The 20,801-nt window shown below is 39.1% G+C and overlaps 4 protein-coding genes across 5 annotated transcripts in view; 3 read left to right on the top strand and 1 right to left on the bottom strand.

Annotated features, from left to right (window-relative positions):
* The window catches only part of LOC149013371 (putative potassium transporter 17), a 35,432-nt gene extending 29,214 nt beyond the window's left edge, over positions 1–6,218 (top strand). Inside the window, exons 5-8 of the mRNA XM_089160247.1 lie at positions 2,616–2,876; positions 3,366–3,418; positions 3,505–3,874; positions 4,728–6,218. Coding sequence (XP_089016373.1) covers positions 2,616–2,876; positions 3,366–3,418; positions 3,505–3,874; positions 4,728–5,581 — 1,538 coding nt within the window. The 3' untranslated portion in view covers positions 5,582–6,218. The remainder of the gene's footprint in view (positions 1–2,615; positions 2,877–3,365; positions 3,419–3,504; positions 3,875–4,727) is intronic.
* Positions 6,219–7,147: 929 nt separating this feature from the next.
* Positions 7,148–9,122, top strand: LOC149013370 (uncharacterized). 2 transcript variants are annotated; one of them, XM_089158965.1, is made up of 5 exons: positions 7,148–7,537; positions 7,652–7,788; positions 7,891–7,969; positions 8,297–8,485; positions 8,623–9,122. In XM_089158965.1, the coding sequence occupies exons 1-5, from the start codon at positions 7,444–7,446 to the stop codon at positions 8,886–8,888; spliced, it is 765 nt and encodes a 254-aa protein (XP_089015091.1). In that variant the 5' UTR covers positions 7,148–7,443; the 3' UTR covers positions 8,889–9,122. The 2 variants fall into 2 exon arrangements, with proteins under 2 accessions (XP_089015091.1, XP_089015093.1); XM_089158967.1 differs by having other exon boundaries at positions 7,152–7,537; positions 7,655–7,788; positions 8,623–9,120.
* Positions 9,123–11,317: 2,195 nt separating this feature from the next.
* On the top strand, positions 11,318–14,638 carry LOC149013369 (uncharacterized). The gene is made up of 4 exons (XM_089158194.1): positions 11,318–11,664; positions 11,764–11,845; positions 11,957–12,073; positions 14,185–14,638. The coding sequence occupies exons 1-4, from the start codon at positions 11,546–11,548 to the stop codon at positions 14,233–14,235; spliced, it is 369 nt and encodes a 122-aa protein (XP_089014320.1). The 5' UTR covers positions 11,318–11,545; the 3' UTR covers positions 14,236–14,638.
* An 87-nt stretch (positions 14,639–14,725) lies between these two features.
* LOC149013368 (uncharacterized) lies at positions 14,726–19,333 on the bottom strand. The gene is made up of 7 exons (XM_089158193.1): positions 18,759–19,333; positions 18,451–18,655; positions 18,233–18,323; positions 17,695–17,840; positions 16,106–16,352; positions 15,726–16,013; positions 14,726–15,627 (listed from the first exon to the last, which is right to left on the bottom strand). Exons 1-7 carry the CDS (start codon positions 19,054–19,056, stop codon positions 14,884–14,886), a joined length of 2,019 nt encoding a protein of 672 aa, XP_089014319.1. The 5' UTR covers positions 19,057–19,333; the 3' UTR covers positions 14,726–14,883.
* Between the last annotated feature and the right edge of the window lie 1,468 nt (positions 19,334–20,801).

Here is a 20,801-nt window from a genome sequence, read left to right as displayed (position 1 = left end):
TGGCTCTTAAAAGATGGGTTGGCTCAAGATCTCAGTTCGACCCGAGATCTCAGTCAAGATGGTGTATTTCGTGGGACTTGAGGGCAATATCTTCTCGAGCCTCAAAATAGCAAGATTTCGAGTGAGATCTTGAGCCTTCCCAATAACCAGGATCTGATCAAAACATACAGTTCAGCTAGGAGGTTGAGCAGGAAAGAATTGGGGTTGTTGAAGGAGTTGATAGTAGGGGATGGGGAATAGACAAGTGTCTCAGGATTCATCAATGCTCAAAAACAATATTTGTATTAATTCAATCATGAGCTCAGTTGAGCAATGACAACTTTTATTATAGCCACAATGTCTGATATATAACTCATCTTATGCTCTATTTCCATAAAGGTGTTTTCACATTCATTTATCAAAGGTTTTTCTTATATCTTCACTTTGCATATTGGCATTTCTGTGTTATTGTGTTTTCGATTTCTATCTTCCCTTTAGTGATATGTGGTCTTATTGGACCCACACTCTTGGTATTAAAAGACAGGAGTCTCTTTCAGGGTGAAAATATCCTTATATTCCACAGTAATAGGTGTACTCGTCAACTGGACACAGACTTGAACTAAAATTAAGAGGTGACAAACAGCATTAAAAGAGTTGAATATAACACAAATAGGTAATTCATAGAGGAGGAAATAAAAAGAGAGAAAAATGAGAAGTATTTTTATGAGCTAGGGAAGTGAATACCAAGAGCCTGCATAACATTTTAATGTTTTTAACTGAAGGGAATTTATGTTTTCTAACACCAAGTTTAGGTTATAGTGGCCTATAAAATGAATAGGGATGAACTGAAAGGACAGTAAATAGGTGCACGGACACCAAACTATGGACCTGAGATGTTAAAAGGCTTCTGGAATTACTAACTCAAGGAGACTTGATGCAGAAGGGGCCATAGGTATTATGGTTTGTACAAGGATAAGTAAGTTCTAGTAGGATCACTAAACCAAGATGAGCAGCAACATATAAAGTTGATAAACATGAATATATGACTTGATATAAAGTTTAGTAATGAGAAATTTAAATCGTGGCTAATGGGCAATAGCAACACAAGAGAGAAAAGTAAAACTTATGGGGTAGGATGTGGCAGCATAACACTTATGGCATTCAAGAACAATCAAGTCTCGAATGGAATTGTACTTACTTAAACCATAGACTTGCAGCCATTAAATATTGCGGTCGATTATATCAACTTCAGTATAAATAATCTAAACATCTTAATGGTGCCAGTCACCCCCAACACCTCACGGTGCCCCTCAGCCTACGGCCGCCCAAAAATAACTCATCTCACATTCGATGCCCTCTCCACTCAATTTCCCCTCTATTTATTACCCCTCAACTAACCATAACATTCTCTCTTCTCCACATGGCGTCATCCTAGGGCCCTAACATAATCTAAACAGCTTAATGTTCCCAAGCTACAATGATAAGAAACTAGGGCATTAAGGTAGTCGAGCTAATAACAGTTCAAACATGGGTTAAGGCTACAATGAAAGACCAGGTGTATTAAGGAACCAAAAACAACATCACTAAGGTATCTGGAAAACAGGAAAATAAAAGGTAGAGACAACAAGCCTGTGTTTTAAGTAAGTATACATCCATTGTAAATTTGAATGTTCCTACATACCATTAGTCCTGCTGAATTTTGTCTAGTTAATGCATATCAGGTTTGATTTATATTGTTCATTGCTACTGTTTAAGTCATGCCTAGTCTTCATGTTTATCAATTTTGTTAGAAAACAAGCTTTAAGTAATCAGAACAGCAGTTGAACTTGAATAGAGAAAAGAGAGAAGAAGAAGAAGAGAAGAGAGATGAAGAACTAGTAGAAGAGGCATGTGATTCTTGCTTAAGAGTCTAGAATCACAGAGCCCTTTTATTTATAGCTTCTAATGAATCTAATACAACTTGAGAGACAAGTAATTGTCCTCTAGAAAAAGGAAACAAAAAATTACAACTTTAGTAACTTCCTAGCTTCTAAAATAGAAATTTCTGAAAATAGAAACTACCACCAGAATAGAAACTATGCTTTCTAAAAACTCCCAAAACTTACGTAGCAAGACTCCAACATTAGAAATAGAAAGTAGAGTAGCATCACTAACATCATACAAACAGATTTTACTGTTCACGTGAACAGTAAAAACCATACTTTACTGTTCACGTGAACAGTAAAGTATGATATTTACTGTTCACGTGAATAGTACCGTGAACAGTAAATATTTCAAAGTGCATATACTTCAACAAATTTATATGCTGTCATTCATCTTGTTTTAGCAAGCTTCCGTAGGACATTATCTCTACTAGAAGTCCAGAACATACCCAGCCAGCCCTTGCAGGAACCCTAGTCCCTAGGGTTTTCTCTGCATTACTTGTCCCTGTTGTTAAGAAGCATAAATAATTTGGTATATAAGATCTGTTTAAAATTGCAAAAGATGAAGAAACTAAAAAATGTATCGTCTTTTATGGAAGGTTGTTTTTCATTTATTTCTGGAAGTTGTATTTTTGTTGCATACTTGAAGAATTGCTTTTCCCAGAAAGGTTGAATTCATCTGATTCTTAAACACTAATTTTTCTGATAATGCAGATCATATTGAAGCTCTCTGTGCCATAGTTCTGATAGTGTTGTTTCTATTGCAAAAGTTTGGAACTTCTAAAGTGAGTTTCCTCTTCTCCCCAATTATGGGTGCCTGGACTTTGACAACACCAATTATTGGTACATATAGCATAATCCACTATTATCCAAGTATATTCAAGGCTTTATCTCCACATTACATTGTTCATTTCTTCTTGAACAATCGGAAGGAAGGTTGGCTGTTGCTTGGAGGAACTGTTCTTTCCATCACTGGTAAGTTGAATGGCAAAAACTTGTTTCCCAGGAGGTATGGGACTAGGAAAATTTTCTTGATCACCATTTGCTTGAGTGTTTTGTTAACCTATCCTATCATTAGTAGCTTGATTTTTTTCATCTTTTATTTTTAACCTATTCTAAATTCCAAGACACCGATGCACTTGCTTTTTTCATGTGAAAGTGGAAAAGCATTTGGCAGTTTTTTTGATAGCTTAACAAGAAAATCATTCCCGGTGTGTGATCTTCACCATTGATAGCTGTAGCTTTTATTGAAATTTCATGTTAATGGTCCAAGATTTCCAGTCATTTTTCTGAGTTTGTACTTCTGACAGAGGCCGGGGGGGGGATCAATAGCCTACTTTCTTCTTACCCATATGAATGGTAGATGGACAAATAGGCATAAGGTTTCCAGTTTCATGGGTGCATCACTGTATAACCCCTTTATTGAAATCCATTGCAACTTCTGATGCCATCTGGCTCATGTAGGTGTTGAAGCATTGTTTGCAGATCTTGGTCATTTCAGTAGGAGTTCAATTCAGGTATATGGTACTTACCACAATGTCTATCAAGTTCTCTACCCATGACTCAACAGGTAGATTTCTCATACTTCCTCACATCTCAACAGGTAGCTTTTTTGTTCACGATGTATCCGTCGCTAGTCCTGACATATGCAGGACAGACAGCATATCTGATCAAAAACCCCAATGATCATCATGACGGATTTTTCAAGTTTGTACCTACTGCAGTGTACTGGCCTATGTTTATTGTTTCCACACTTTCAGCAATTGTTGCAAGCCAGTCACTAATATCTGCAACCTTTTCCATAGTCAAGCAATCAGTGGTTCTGGATTATTTTCCTCGGGTTAAGGTGGTGCATACCTCCCCAAGCAAAGAAGGCGAAGTTTACTGTCCTGAAATCAACTATATCCTCATGGTTCTTTGTGTTGCAGTGATAATTATTTTTGGAGACGGACAAGATATTGGAAATGCTTTTGGTATGACTCAATTATGTCCCCTGCTTTCTGTTTCTTAGGTAATAATTAAACAAAAGAAGATAGGAAAGGCACTGTTGGTGGTGCAGAACCCAGTTGCCATGTTTCACAGAGAGAATGGTAGAAGAATGAGTAGGGGGGAAGGGAAGATCACATAAGAGACAAATGGGGTGGCGATGTGGGAAGGAGAGCACACATGCACACACCAGCCACACAGGCTCTCCATAAGCACAGCTCAGTTAATAGTTTCAATCTGACTCTAACGATGATAAATTACATATACATGAAGAATATTAAAAGACTCCTAAAGTAAGACTAGCTCTCTAACTAGGACACTAATTCAAAATGGAAACTAAAAACAATTGGAAACCAAATACCTTGCATAGCTTACTTCTAAAATTAATAGAGTAAAATAATAAATGGACATTGTTTCCCCAAATAACATAAATTCCGAAAATCCTACTAGACGAACGACTCAAACTGGCCCTGGTTCATCTTTATTTGGAGTTTGAACATACAGCTGGGTTTTGGTTGGTCCAAGGCAGTGTATCTGCATCAGGTGTGTACTCAGTACATAATAGGGAACTCTACCACTAGTATCCTATCATTGTGCATGTGTATGTGATGAGTTCATCAACGAATCTCTTCTGCATGATGAGTAGACTGATGGATAAATGTTCTACAAGATATCAACGTGATGGATTCCTTTTTGGTTGAATTCACAGATTTTTTGCATCTTTCAACTCTTTTCATGTTCATGTGCACTTTCCTATTTGAGTCAGCTGTATATCTGAAATTTTTTGGTTTTTCTTTTCTTTATTTTGATAGTTGTTAATCTGTAAGATTTTCTTTGCAGGTGTTGTGGTTAGTATGGTGATGCTTATCACAACCGTGCTGCTGACATTAGTTATGGTTATGATATGGAGAACACCACCTCTTCTAGCTGGACTCTTTTTTGTCTTATTTTTTGGCATGGAAGGTGTCTATGTTAGTGCTGTCTTAACGAAGATGCCTCAGGGTGGCTGGATACCATTTGGAATTTCCTTAATCCTTGCCTTCATTATGTTTGGGTGGTTCTATGGAAGACAGAGGAAGATGGAATATGAGATGACCCATAGGATCAGCTTAGACAGTCTTGCCTTGCTCTTATCAGATCCTGAGATTCAAAGGGTACCTGGACTGAGCTTCTTCTATAGCAACATCCAAGATGGGTTGACTCCGATCCTTAAGCATTACATAAAGAATACAAGATCTTTGCATAGGGTGACAATTTTTACAACACTCAGGTACTCTTTGGTTCCTAAAGTCATGCAACATGAGAGGATCATTGTCAAGAAACTGGGTCTCCCAGGGTTGTATATGTGCACCATCCACTACGGGTATGCAGATACTATCAATCTTGAAGGAAATGACTTTGTAAATCAAATTAGTGATTGCTTGCTGTACCTTACACAGAGATGCCCAGATAGTGTACCTTCTGGTCCTCTGTCTCTTGAAGAAGAAATGCAGGAGTTGGAGCGTGCCAAGCGTGATGGTGTAGTTCATATTAGAGGGAAGACAAGGCTTCATATAAGCAACAGTTGTAGTTGGTTTGACAAGATCATACTCGGATTTTATGAAGTCCTCCACAATAATTGTAGATCTGCACTCCCTGCTTTAGGAGTACCTCTTCAACAACGTATTGATGTTGGTATGCTCTATGAGGCTTGAAAGAAATGTTTTCCGCTCTTGTCGCACTATGAGCAATCTGGGAATGGATTATGAGACTCCAATTGCCTTCATTCTTCTAGTAAACATCCCTGACATGTCAACTGGGATAAACTCTGATTACTGCATTTTGGGTAACCAGACTCGGTTCTTCTAAACTAATCCATTCTAAGGCTTTGTTTCTGGAGATCCTTTGTGATTGTTCAAAGCATGGGAAAGTTTACTTGCATTGGGAGGAGGGGTTAGTCAAGTAGGATGCATTTCAACTGTGAGTAAGTAGGTTCTCCATCTTATATTGTAATAGTTGCAGAGTCTTTAATGCATCTGAAAACCTAGATTAGCCAGAGTCTTATTCAAACATTTTGTTATACAAGAACAAAGATTTGCTAAGAAATTATCTATTGAAAAAAGAAAATACCAAGGATTCTAGTTGAGTGAAGAACTACAACTATTGTGTCAGGACAGAGTGTTTCTCCATTTGATATGAAATGTATCTCATCTTCACATGGATGGGAGTAACCATGCCGGAGTATGCAATTGTTTGTGCGTTATGTGGATATCAAAGTGGGATCAAATTGGTGTAATCACCTGGGCCCAATGCCAATCCATGTTTGATTTTCAGGGTTAGGAAAAGCTGAGTGTGGAAGAGTGTGGAAGAGAGAGAGAGAGAGAGAGAGAGAGAGAGAGAGAGAGAGAGAGAGAGAGAGAGAGAGAGAGGGGTACTTGGCATTATCTCAAGGCTTTCTTTTTCATTTGTCCTTCAGCTTTCATTTCAGATTTCTCTCCAAGGACTCTGGGTGTTCTTTCCTGGTCTTTGTGGGTAGTGAAAGACAGAGATCCAGTTATGAATATCCAGGTTCTCACATTTGGACAGTGAACGCTTGCAAGATTGGTTCAGACTTGTTTCTCAGAACCTGAACCTGAACCTGACATAACCACGCATTTTACCAAAGAATAGATTCCACAAGTCCTGTCCTGAACCACCATGCTTGAAGTTTCCCTTGCACCAAAAGCTATTCTAGTTTGACTAAGAGGAATATAATTGGGATAACCCATGTCAGCAATGCTATATGAGTGGGGAACCAAGGTGGTCCCACTTAACGCCTGTCTCAACCTTGAGGTGTATACTGGATCCCACAAATTGCATGCAAAGAGGGGAAGAAAAGTCCACTCTAAAGATAAAATCTTAGCTGCTCCTCACCTGCCCAGTGAGAAATTTAAGGAAAAAAAATGATGAAAAAGTAAGGATTTTGAATATCTTCTTCCATTAACCTTTCTCATGAAACCACTATCTTATAGGTCAATAAATTTGACATCAATTCCTAGCAATTATTAAATACCCCACAGTTCATCAACTTCTTCTTAGAAAATTTGAAAAAAAAGAAAAATCACCCAACAAGAAAACAAACACAGAAAACCCTAGATGACAAAGCCAAAGAAGCAAATCACATCAGTCCGTCACCTCCTCTCCTCCTCCATTGTCTCTTTCCTTTTCTTTCCCCTTCTTGACTGGCTTCTTCTCTCTCCTATCCTTTTTTTCTTTTTGAAAAGCTTACCTACAAATAGAAGCATTGGCTGTCTTTAGTCCATGTAGTGGACACAAAAGCAAACGCCAGTTTTCGGTGTTTCTTCAGTCCTACTGTACTCTCTACGTCCACAAATGTGCTTCACTACTTTTATTCAATCAGAGTCGTTCAACTACCCATCATGTACTAGATGATCTTTTTTAGATCAATCCCTGCTTTGGTTATGGTTCACTGATTTAATTTCTGGGAATTGGGTTTGATAAGAGTAGCTAGATAGGACATGTGACGAGTCTTAGCTTTTCTTCATACGTAAATTGAGGAAAGCTAGCTCTTCCTAAGATGTCCTATGATGGTATTCCATGCCCCTACTATTTCTCTTCAAAAGAAAGTGATCTACAAACCTTGGGAGTTTTCAAAGCAGACATGTCTTTGGGTAAAACCTCCTCCCCTTCCCTTTGGTTTTCTGGTTTTTTTTTTTTAATGTCTTCTAAGACAAATAATGGTTTTCTTTCTTCCTCTGGGGCTTCATGCAATGCTTAATCTTTAGCAGACATAGATCCTGCCTTCCCAGACTTGTCAACTGGAACTGGGTACCTTCAAGATGCCATAGTTGCATGGAACAACCGCTGCAAGAGGAGAAGAATATCATCTTACTCTCATGATCAAATGAATGACTACTCAAAGGTTTGCCCCTAGCTTTCTTCAATTCCCCCTGTAAGGTTAGTTTTCAGAGAGAGACAGAGAGAGAAGCTGACAAACACATGCATGGATCTTATACTGCAACAGAATTGCTGGAATTCTGAGGTTTTTGAAGATCCATTTGAGAAATTTGGAAGCTTGGTTCATGACTACAATCTAATTCCAGGTAAACCCACCTTTCTCCTTCCTGGTTCATTACTAATTTGGGTTATCTGCAGATACTATACGGATTCTTATGTACACAGAATTTACTGATAATGCAATTTAACCCACAAATTACACTATTTCTGTAGCTTTAACTCAACCCACCAGTTTCCTTCTTCTTTTTTGGGGGGTGGGAATCTTCTTCATCTTTCTCACTATTCCAACTGTTCACCTCTTTCTCTGTCTCTCAGATGGGTTGATTATTTTTGCTCTACTTTGAACTTTGAATTTAAGAATTACAAATTTGAAATGGAATAACTGATGATTTTTCCCTGTTGTATGTCCATAGAAAGAAACCCTTTGCAGAATTGGGTAAACAGCTTTGGGAGAGGATGGAATGCTCCAGTAGTGGAGAAGAAGAGTGCAGGACATGATGAGCAGCAAAAAAGCCAGCTTTTTTCTTTGTATTCCTCTCACATGGATGAGGATGACCCAACCAGCAAGGAACCAAACCAAGAAAAGGACAGCTCAACCATAAGTATATTTGCCTTCTAATCATAAAGCCCTATGTTGTACTTTTTTGCTCTCATGGTTTTCTTTTCCTTGTAACGTATTCATATGGGAAGTGTCTGCTTTCTTGTTTTGGCTGATGCATGGGTTGTCGGTATGTTGCAGAGAATGGTTGTGCAATGAAGAAGGTGGCCTACCCATTTAACATGGTGAAGCCTGGAGGCATTGAAGGGGACTTGACACTTGAAGACATCAATGAGAGGATGCTTATGAGGCCCACAAGAACTGTCAGGCACCCAGTGGGAGACTTGGCTTGCCGACCTGTGGTAATGGCAGGTGGGCTTGGCCTCTCAGGGAAAGCTGTGGTGGCTTTAACCAGAATCCGCACAAGAGGGAGAGGAACAGTCACTATTATCAGGACTAGAGGCTGAACGGAACAGATTGCTTCTCATGTCTTTTGAATTTTGGTTTTTGCTTCTAAGTTGTGGTTCACAATCACAGGTCGACATAGGATGCTTTCAATATATAGTTTGTGTACACTTTAGAATTGTATATATTCAGATCCAATCTAAAAACTGCTTTTAAGGCCTAAATATTTATTAGCTTGATAATGTTATATCCTCTTGTAATTACTCTAGAAACAAATCTATTTTGGTTTTATTTTCTATTCCAAAAATACAAAATAAAATTGAACAGGTCCAAATGCAACCCACGATGAACACCTAGAGTACAAGAATTATCGCAGCATAAATTGATAATGAAAAGGTTCTATCTTTGCCATGGATGATGGAAAACTTAAATTCTTCAAAGAGGTGGTCATGGTTTTATTTTACCTTCTAGGGTTGGGCAAATTTGCTTGATCTAGATCCTTCTAATTTATCTACAAAATACTTTAACTGGAGAAAAATGGTAAAACCACAAGGGGTACAACTGATCTTCTGATGGCCAAATCCTACTTTGGATCACGACAAGATTTGGATTGAGATATCTTGTCTCTGTACCCAACCTTAAGTTAGGGTTGAATAGGACTAGGGTCGAGGCTCAGGTGACCTGGCCTTGTCTTTTTCTTTTTCTTTGTCGTCATTCTGGTCTAGCCCGACCCAAACCAGCTCTTCAAGTATTGTCTGTTTGAAGAATTTGAAATAGATTGAGAAAAAAATGGTGGAAAAAAAATAAACTGCTTCACAAAATTTCATAGTGTTGATTTTCTTAGTTTAATGGTGTGAAAAATTGAACAGAATTAAGGAAGTTTGTTTGCTGACATTGCATTTCACTTTTTTCATTCCATCTCTTTTGAAAGTCTAGCAGTTTTAGAGGGACTTCATGGGATATGAAAGAAAATGATAAAAGTGGTCCTAAATTTTAATTTTTTTTTCCCACAAAATCATTTTCTTTCATTTCTTTGTTGTTTCCCCAACCTATTGCAAGTAGAATCTAGATCATTACCCCGTCAGGAGAGCACCCGACGGCTTTACAACCACAAATCCTGTGGGACTCACAGGTAAAAAATAATAAAATAAAATAAAAAGAACCATCACTTAACTCTTGGGTCCCCCTGTATTTATGGTGGTAAAGCCGTCGGGGAGCACATAGTTGATCCGAACGCCTGCAAGTGGACCTCATATGTTTATTATTTCCACCCCCTTGTTATTTCACAAATGCCTAGGGGTTGTCATAGTCAGGGTTCACTGTGTCGGCGATATATCGCCCTGTCGCTGGGGGGCGACACGACTCCCCCCAGCGACACGACATTTACCATATGTCGGCGATATATCGCCTTGTGTCAACGATATATCACCGACAAGTCGATATATTGCCGAAAAATCGCGATATATCGCTACATCTTGAATATATAATAACCTTTCGTTTGTTTTTCGCCGATTTTTCGTTCACTTTTTGCCAAAGGGACATAGGGCCTCCCGTGTCTGTTGGCAACAATATGTGAAGCATGAGCCATACTCAACATAATTGTATAATGAATTGTAAACTTTAGTACATCTCTTTACTAATTGTGTTAGTGCATTTGTGTGTTCTCTTTGCATATTTACATTAGTTTATATGAATTTTCCAAACTTCCAGTTTTACCCGCATATAGCCGGACATGTGCCAATTATAAACTTTAGGTTAGATGATGTTTTAGGTCAAAATAACACTCCCAATGTGTTTATTGGCCTCAAATTAGGTTACATGTCAAATTTCAGGTCAAAATGACCTGAAATGCCCTTCGAAACAGGGGTTCGATTTTTCATCGAACCCCTACCAAAAGTCGGTCGACTTTCGGCGATATGTCGCCCATGTCGCCGTGTCGCTGGGGGGCGACACGGGTCGACATGGGTCGACATTTCGAACTTTGGTCATAGTCATAGTTTTTTGACCTAGACTCAAAGGTTGGGTTACTAAAATGGTTTTATAAAGCCCACCCAACTAGATTCTGGATCCTTTATCTCGGATTGTGCTCCTCTCACACTTCTCCATTATACAATTAGGAGGGGTTTACTTTTGAGCATTTATGTTTCACTTTGTAAATGTTCAAAAGCAGGCGTCACTCCTAAATGTGTGGTCAAGGTATATAAGGGAAACAATCCTCTACCTCAACAGGTAAGATGCCAATTAAACCAACCTAACCTTCTTGCATCTGAATCCGGATCTTCTAACCTGATCAATAAAGATTTGTACTACCTTCACACTTCTTCATCATACAATTAGAAATAAGATGTTATTTTGATTTTTTTTATTAGAATTCAAAATAAACCCTCCTGATATATAGTGGAGTCGTCTTTGGAGAGCACAAAATAAAATAAGAATTACATTAGAAGAAAAAGAAAAATAAAGGGGTACAAGTGTAAATTCAAATGAAAATGGCCATTCAGCAACTTAGTCTCAGCATACATCGTCTGCTGTTCTCTGCCGTTCTCTGCCGTTCTTCGTTTCGGCCTTTGCTGAGGGCTGCTGGTGGTCTTCCTCTTGCTGAACGCCAAGAGATTAATTACTCTGCATTAGCAATCCGCAACTGGTAGCCATCCTTCGATTCATGTACTGATATTTATATTTTATTATCGCAATTATCGGAAAACTTCTCTGACTAATCATGGGGCTTTACGAATCTTGGAAATCCGTTCTGGGGATACAGAAGTTCAGAAGAATCGTTTCCTATAGTGGATTTTATTGCTTTGCTTCCCTGTTGAGCTATGCCTACACGAGTAATACGTGAGTGATTTTACTGCTCCGCGTCATGTGTAAGGATGCTGTTGTATAATTCTCCGGTTAAATTTGGTGATTTGTTTGTTTTTTATGTCTTTGTTACAGAACTAGAGCTGGGATCTCAAGAGCCGATCAATTTTATGCATCTTTTCCTGCTGGCACGGAGCTGCTAGCTGACACTGCAAAAGTATGGTTTAATTTCACAGAAGACTTTCATTTCTGGGTTTTTCCAATTAGCTTTCTACTTGATTTTGATATTCTACTATGGGATATGGACTAACTATGCTTTTGCGTGCAGTTGTATAAAGCTGCACTCGGCAATTGTTTCGAAATTGAAGAGTGGGGTCCGATTGAATTCTGCATCATGGCTAAACACTTCGATCGCCAAGGAAAACCTCCTTATGCATACCATTCTGTTAGTTTCATACCTTTCCATAGATAATCTTACTATCATTATTTTTTTTTCATTTTTTTTGGGGGTACCACTTATAAACCAGTTATAATCCAATCATATGTTGGGGAGGGAAAAACAACCTTGTCGCCATGTTTTTAATGAAATCTTGTGCTATGGCTCAGAAAGAGGGAATGTAGCTAGGGGTATCTCAGTTTGCATGCGAAATGTATGGAGGAATGGGGGAGGAAACGGTAAACAAATGATGACCAGAAGTGGTTGTCAAGAATGCTCTAATGGATTGCATTGGGAAAATGGATTTACTTCGAGTAGGGGGCATGTCATAATTTCTTTATCCATGGAGAATTAGTGGAGCAATTATAGATTCTTACTTGATGCTCTTGACCTTCTGCTTGGATCTAGAAGAAGGAACGAAAAATAGGGTTGCTTCTTGGAGGGAAAAACTTTCTCATGTAGAATGGAAACAGGTTTACAGCTCAGACTTGGGGGAAGGGGATGTCCAGGGTTGAGGATTGGAGTAGGATGAGAGAAGAATGTTGATAGTTAGCTTCAGATGTCTAATTGAAAAGGTCCAATACGGCTGGTCTCATTTAGTTGAACTTTGATGTTGTGATGCTATTGTTGTGATAACCTCCAAAACCAGGCCTGGATGTTTGGCAGTTAAAAGAAGTGTATAGCTTGAGAGGGTCAATGCCCTAGAGTTTGTGTCAATTTTTTGTGCCCCTTCCTTTTCACTTCTATTTTTATTCCGTTACTAGGATCTGTGAAGCTGACCCCATTAAGTAAGGATAAGGCCAAGTTGTTGCTGTAATTGTGAAGTGGTCTAGGTGACACTTAGGTATCTTGTTGGTGTAGTTTTTGACCTCCCTCTCCAGCCCTTACTCTATTATTTTCACTCACAACTGCTTTTCAAGATCATCTGTGGTCTTTCTAGCTTCTTCAGTCTGTTCATGCAAGTGAAGAATGAGTGCATCTCTTCACTTGGCATACTTATTCAGCTCCCTGTTATTTTTCTTTTCCCTTGAGCTCTTCCATAACTGCTGTCAATTCACCTTCCAAAATATTTTGGGCTTCTGACTCCTCATCACTAGATTGAATCTCCTTTTCTGGTATATAACATCAACACCACAAGAAAGGCCTTCATTTGGTTCATCATCATTACTTGCATTGGATCATCATCTGAGGGGTCACTTTTTTTGCGAAATAAAGTTCCTTAGGTTTCCTTCTTGGCACCAAACATCTTTTTCTTCCCACTGCTGTTTTACTAGCCATTATTTACGTATCTATTGGACTGCCAATCGTTGCAGGATGAGTGTGTGTTCCTGGTTGGCATCTACACAGGATTTTTTGTTTTGCTGTGGATGAGGTTGATACTAAACAATTGTGTGGTAAATTATCTCCAGCCAAAGCAATTGGAGTATGTGATCTATAGTATGTTGAGCTTTGTGTAAACATGGTTAAAGCCTTTTCTTCTGGCTTACTTTTGCTTCTTCTTCTAGTTCTGTTACATGAAATTTTAAGTTCTAGTGGTTTCTTTATGTTTACATCTTTTTTATTAGCATTACTCAGGTTCTGCAGGACTATCCTACTGATGGAATAGACCACCGGATTTTGGACTAGTCTGAATATTCATGTCTAAGTTTTCTCCATCTTGTTGTTTATACCCTCTGTTTCATTATCTTGTATGAGTTAGTCTTTGCTGGTTTGAGATTGGACTTATTCCATTGCTAGCCATTTGCAGCAGTTGATCTCCTGTTTACTGTAATTGAATTTGTACAAGAAGAGTTGGAATCTCTGGAAGTATTGATGACAAAATATTTTATACATCTATATAATCAGTGATGCATTCATAAACTTTCCAGAGTCACATTGAAGATGAATGGAATAATGTTAAGTATGTGGGTGAAAATCATAATTAAAATCAAGTCGCTGACTTTGTAGGCATCGGCACTTGTTTAAGTATATGATATGGCAGGCATTCCTTAGATCTCTTGATTGAAAACAGTAGTCAGGAGGAATTGATTTTCACTTCCCCCCCCCCCCTCTCTTACAATGTATTACGTCTGGTTTAGGTTGCCAGGATGTCTTATAGTGCGCATTTTATGTTTTCCTAGAAATACATGGCACACCTACTTTCTCATGGGGAGCTTGATGGGAGTGGCTAGTCATCAGTCAAGCATTCACCACACATATGCCGCCAACCGTTTAGCAACTTTTAAAGTTCTATGAGTAACAACTAGGGAAAGAAAAATATAGACCTTGCAAGGACATAGGAACTCTGTCTTGACAACAGAGCTGCCACGGTGCAAGTACATTCAGTGACAGGTAACTTATCACTGAACTTTAGCCGTATTGTATTACTCCTAAAAGTTTTGGCATCTTAACTAGCTCAGCAATTTCTTTATTCCCCCCCCCCCCCCCCCAATTATTGTGTATTTTACCTGCTGCTTAATCCTTGTATGGACCATTTATTGGCTTCATTTCTGATATTAATTTTCGTTGTATGTGTTATATTCAATGATTGATTATTTATACTCATTTTGAGGGGAGGTTGGTATTAATCATGAAGGCTATTTGGTGACCTAACTTGCATATCATAATGAAATTAATACATTTTACTATAATCTATCTAATCCTTATATTTAAACATGAGCATTACATCATACATACCTTTTTATCTTCACGGCACTTATATTTTACTGAACTGAATACAGGGATCGATCTTCATTGACCCCTGTTCGAATGGAAATTCCCATAATCGATTAGATTAGGTTTGGGACTTTTTTCCAGCTAGTTTAAAAAAGCTTAACCAATTAGATAGAAGAAAAAGATGCTGATTCTAAGGAAGAGGAAACAGAGTTGCCCCTTTTATGTGACTGGATACCCATTTGGAGTCCATATCCGAATGGGTACAATGGGTCGTAATGTGGATCCCCGAAATTCATGGGCAGCTGATCAACACGCCGGAACCATGTCCTTGGAAGCCTACCCTGGAAATCATAATCTCCGAATACAACATCTGCAATCCCTCCAGCCTCAGTCCCTGGCAGCCAAGCAGCCACCAATGCTTCCATCATGTCCACATATGGCTCTATCACAACAGGTCGCCCTGACACAACGATGACCAGACATTTAACCTTACCACACACAGTCTTGATCGTATCCTCACCATCAAATGCTAGCCTGAGCTCCTTGCTGTCACCCTGTGTCTCTGCATAGGGAGCCTCACCGACGACCACAATTGCATAGGTGGAATCTTGGTTATCATCGAGAAATTTCTTGTCAGGTTTCTTTTGGAAGACAACCTGGGTCCGTTTGTTGACTGCCTTCATGATGCCTTCAAGGATTGTTGTTCCTTTGGTGATGTTGCCCGAGTTACCCTGCCAGGATAAACTCCACCCTCCACATTGGAGACCAATGTTGTGTGCATGGGATCCAACCACCATAATCTTAGGGGCATTCTTGCTCAATGGAAGCATCTTGTTGTCTTTCCCCTTCCCATTCTTCAACAACACCAAGCTCTTCCTCACGGCTTCTCTTGCTAATTTCCTATGTTCCTGTGGGTCTCAGCAGAAGTAAAGGAGTTAAACACTCAATGCCATCACACTCTTCTGTTTAATGATAGGGAGAATAGTAATTCTGGTTTTGAGCAGACCTTGTGTCCCACCATGGGAAGGAGAGATCGATCAGCCATTGGCTTCTCGAATAGTCCGGCTGTGAACTTCACCCGTAGGACTCTTCTTACGGCATCGTCAATCCTATCAATTGGAATTTCTCCTGATGACACGAGCTCAGTCATTTCTGTAAGGAACCGCAAGTGTTTGTAAGGGATCATGACCATGTCGATACCGGCATTGATAGCTGCCTTCAGGTTTTTCTTGTAGTGTGAACCTGGTGGGCTTGAGATTTTATCAATTGCTTCCCAATCTGATATGAGCATTCCCTGAAACAAAATCGAGCTGTTTAAATCAAAATTGAACCAAACTAAACAGAACTCACCTGAGAAATGGTTCATTTTTCTTTGCTTGGTGATACCTGAAAGGACATCTTTTGTTTGAGGATGCGAGTGAGAAGGAAAGAGTTGACATGCATCTTGATGCCGTTCCAACTGGAGTAAGAGACCATGACCGTGGACACTCCCATGGCTATTGAGTCAATGTAAGGCAGCATGTGGGTGCGATATAGTTCGTTATAGGTAGTAACCGTATTGTACTCGTCGATCCCGTTTTCCGTTCCACCATCGCCCGTATAGTGTTTTGCACAAGCCAAAACGTTTCTTCCCCTGTCATGGATTTACTCAATCAGGTATCATCATGGTCATTCATAATCACCACCATCACGTATGTTTTGTATGAAAATTTGATTGTTCAGTTGGTAATGAGTAATGAGTAGCACGTCTTAATGAGAAGTTATAGTTTGACACTCTCTATGGTATCATCCCCACCCCCCTAACATACAATTTCCAATAAAACAAAATTGGTTGCTGCACTTGTAAGAATGTTTCAGCTGCAAGATGAGCTGCCAAGGAAATAAATGTTTTTTTGATATTTTAATAGTATTATTAAAATATCTATTCTTAACAAAAGAAAAATGATCATGGTCTTGGTATCAATTTACAGAAAAAATAAGTTCTCATATCAAAGCATCCACCTGACAAGCTTGGGGTGGGGATCGTGTTGATTCACTTTGAAACCTAGCAGTTCTTGGACTCAATTTTTATCAGGTCAAGGCCAAGGGCAGGTTTAGAATTATCATTTGTTGTTTTGATCCGGTGCTTGTTTTTTGGTCTTGGTCATGATTCTGATTTTGATTCTAATAATTCAAAATTAAACCGGGCAAACCCGAGATAGAGACATGGACAGACACACAACCACCCTCAGCAATGTTTACCAACCCCTCGGCAAATGGTTCACTTATAATTAAAACAACCACCAACTTTTAATTTTTGTAATTAGAGATGACAGCGATGTTTACCAAAATGATTTGATTTGATAGAATGGATAACTCAATAATTGCTTTCAATTTTGAATTAATAATGGAAATATCGCTCTTAAGTCTTGAACTAATAAGTTTTTAATTATGATGTATCATTAGCCTATTAGACAAAAGAAAAAAGTATCATTGGTGTAACTATAGCTTCTCTCAAACAAATAAGAGGACAGCAATTTGGGCTGGGGTTTTCAAAATCCAGTTCTTCAATAATCTTGTTTAACTCCATTGGTGTCTTGACTCCGGACCTAAAATTATTATCCCTCACCTGAATACTGATAGGGCAAGTTAAGTCTAATTTTGTCTTTGATGGTTCTTGATTGGGTCCGGTTCAGATGCGATGGCTTTTTTCTTCTCCTTGGTTTTAATTTTGGCTTTAATTAGGGTCGGGATAAGGGCAAAAATAGGGATGAGACTTATGGAACAAACACTAATTTCAAGTTTGCCTTGACCCCTTTTCAACCATACATTTTCTTGGTCTAGGGAAGGTCAGGGTAAGCTAGGGCCATCAGAGCCAAACTTGCATCTTTCAGTCACGGATTATTAGGGCAATGATGACATGAGAGTAAGGAGTAGACCAAAAAAAATTGATAGAAGAATAAGGTTAGAAAAAATAAAAGTAAAAAAATTCCTACCCAGGGGCCATGAATGGATAACCGAGGGTGTGATTTTGTGAAGGGTAGCCTTGGAGGCCCAATATAATCTTGGACATCCTTCTTACGACTTTAGTATCCTCACTGTAGCTCTCGTAGCACCGGCCCCACCGTGGATCCCTACACACCTGCAAGCACACATAAACAAATCTCTCAAATATTTATGAATTCGTCCTTTGAATTATTGATTTGCTAACTACACACAAATAAATCTATCTCAAGCATTGTGCCAGTTGGCAGCTGCACATTAAATGCACAATATTTAAGTTTGCCCCGCTAAAAAGTGAGAATAGAACTGTTCAAACAATCTCGAGCTGTTACTTAATTGATAAAAAATCAACGCCTCCAACTATTAGGTCAAGAGTTTTTGAATCCCCTCGAGATCATATGCAAACTCATGTCTTATATTTAAATTATATGTAAGATCCTATTAGGTGTATCCAATAAAGGAAAGGAAAAAAGAAAAAAAAATTGTTTTTAGTGTTTTGTGTGTGTGCGCGAGTGAGGGAGAGAGAATTACAGCAACGGCCGGAGCGTATGTGTAAGGAATTCCGGTTGCTCGAACTTCCAAAGCAGTGGCTCTTCCGATCCTCACCATTAAATCTTCGTCTCTTCATCATAAAATTAAAACAAAAATGAATAAACCCTCAATTCAACAATGACCCAAGTTTGATTCTCAAGCTTCTGCAATTACAGAGAGATCGAGAAACATGAAAAAGGGAAAGTGATAAAACTGACCTTGCAGCTCCAAGGCCGATGTTATGAGGGAAGAGGGTGGCGCCGAAGACATTATTATGGCCATGGATGGCGTCGACGCCGTAAAGGACGGGAATTCCAAGTCTAGTTGATAAGGCAGCCTTCTGGAATCCATCGATCATGTCTGCCCACATTGCAGGGGTCGTCTCTGGGCCTGGAGTGGTTACTCCGCTGTTCAAAACACTTCCTGAACAGAGAAGAAACAACAAAAGGGAATCCGTTATTCAACACTTGTTGCTGTTGGAGCTCAAATCAAAACCTATGTTGAGATAGAGTGGCAATAACTTAACCGATTGAAAGATTTATCAGAACGTCTTCAGAGGCAACGGTGTGATCGATTTGGGCCATCTGACCGATCTTCTCTTGAATTGTCATGCGAGAGAGTAGATCTGAAACTCGATCTTCGATTGGCAGTTTGGGGTTCATGTAAGGAGCTTGAATTGTCTCTGCTGAAACAGAAAGGAAAAAGAAGAAGAAGAAGAAAAAGGGAACGAAGAAGACAAAGGAACAGAAGTGGAGAGGGGAACAATTGCGATCATCTTCATGGATAGAACAAGTTTTGCTTATTTGGGTATTGATCTGCTTCATGTCTCCCTGCAAATGATGATCACTAAGTTTCACTCTCTTGATCCGCGAGTTTCACTAGCCCTTGATCTTCCTTTTAATGGAGTAACGAAGGCCTAGACTACGGTGTCCCACGCATGGAATTGTCAGGATAAAGACATTCCTATACGAGCTCGTCCCTACTGTGGGAATCTTGTCCATGCATGGGACCATCCATTTTTGTTGTCAATCATGCTTTCATTTTTAGCAGGAACTTCTCTGTTTTTTTCCCCATAATATCTGATATTCATATTCTGACCTGCTGCTATTTTTAAAATTTTTTCTTCTTCTTAGGTTAGGTAGAAAACCTTATATATAAAATTTACCTGAAGATGTAGTCAAGCTTGTGCCTCAACTCCTCATTGTATGAGATCAAAAGTTCAAATCTCCTTAAGATCAGACGGAAAAAAAAAAAATAATAATAAATAATTAAGGGTTAAAATCCCATGTAGTGCCCAAGTGAGCGGACCACGCTGCGGAGGATTTGAATGCAAAAGGTAAGCAACCCCTGTTATAAAGCTACCTAGAGCCTGTAAATGAGGTGTGCAGCTTCACTCCACGAGCATATGCTTATGTACTGTGGCCTCACATTATGGCTGGTTATGGATACAATGAATACTGCAAATGAGATTTTCTCAGAAGAAAGCTTATCGAATAGGATGCCTTGGGCTCTTTGCCTTTGTCAGGGCTCTGCTTCAGTTCTTTTTGTGTGTCTGCATCACCTCCACTGTTTATCTCCATTGTGTGTTATGGATTACATCCTTGTTGCATCCCCTTCCATTGTTTATCTCTGTCACAAATACTATATATTCCTTCTCATAAAAACCAGTTTGCTTTCTTGTCTAAACTACCCATCTCTTTCCATTTGGGTTTTGGGTGCAATTCATCCCTTCTTAATGTAGAGAAATGATAGTCTCATGCTCATGAGATGAATTATATTGTTTCATCCTTTCTCATAGAAGGGAAGGAAATATGATATTTTTCTAAAGGTTTTGCACTAAAATTAACGATATAATTTGTTTTGGATCAGTGAGATTCCCTATGGGGCAGTGTTTTGTTGTGACCTGAATTCATGTGTCTCGTTTTGGAGATGAAGCCGCACCGAGATATACATGGTCGGTGACCTAAAAGGTCCATTTTTGGAGATTTGTGATGGAAGTAGATGACACCATTGATGGTTTATGGAGGGGGTATAGGGGCTTAGCCCCCACCGATGGATTAGCTCGTTTACATGATCTTGCGACATGAAGTAAATCTTCAAGCTTCTTGCAAGAGAAGTTGCTGACACCAATAAATCTAGTGAGGCCAAGCTTCTGACAGTGCTCCATTGATTCCCAAACAGACTTGAAATCTATGGGGACAACATCTTCCTTCTTGAAGGGCAGTTCATATTTCGCTTTTTTCAGACTTACAGGCCAATGGTGGAGTGTGGGACTCGTTTGGGAGGGAAAGTTACAGTCTCTGTCATCCCCAGTCAAATAGGGAAGAAAAATATCAAGGAGACAATCTTGCTTGGAATTCGTATAAGAATTGATCAAGCCCAACAATGCCAATATCCAACTCACACAAATTGGGTGCAATTAGTAAGTAAGTAAGAAGTGATTGATCTACTCTTGCACCTAACACAAGGAAAATGACCTTTATCTTATTTTCCCTTTTTGGTGGAATTTATATTATGGATGTAGTCCCTTTACCTCACCTACACCTCCTCGACTGGTTTAACTTATTAG

Source organism: Hakea prostrata, chromosome 6 (genome assembly GCF_041222555.1).
Source record: "Hakea prostrata isolate BN-2017 chromosome 6, UWA_Hpros_2, whole genome shotgun sequence".
NCBI classification, from domain to species: Eukaryota; Viridiplantae; Streptophyta; class Magnoliopsida; order Proteales; family Proteaceae; genus Hakea; species Hakea prostrata.
The sequence above is the reverse complement of the archived record's forward strand: the minus strand, read 5'-3'. Positions and strand labels throughout refer to the sequence as shown.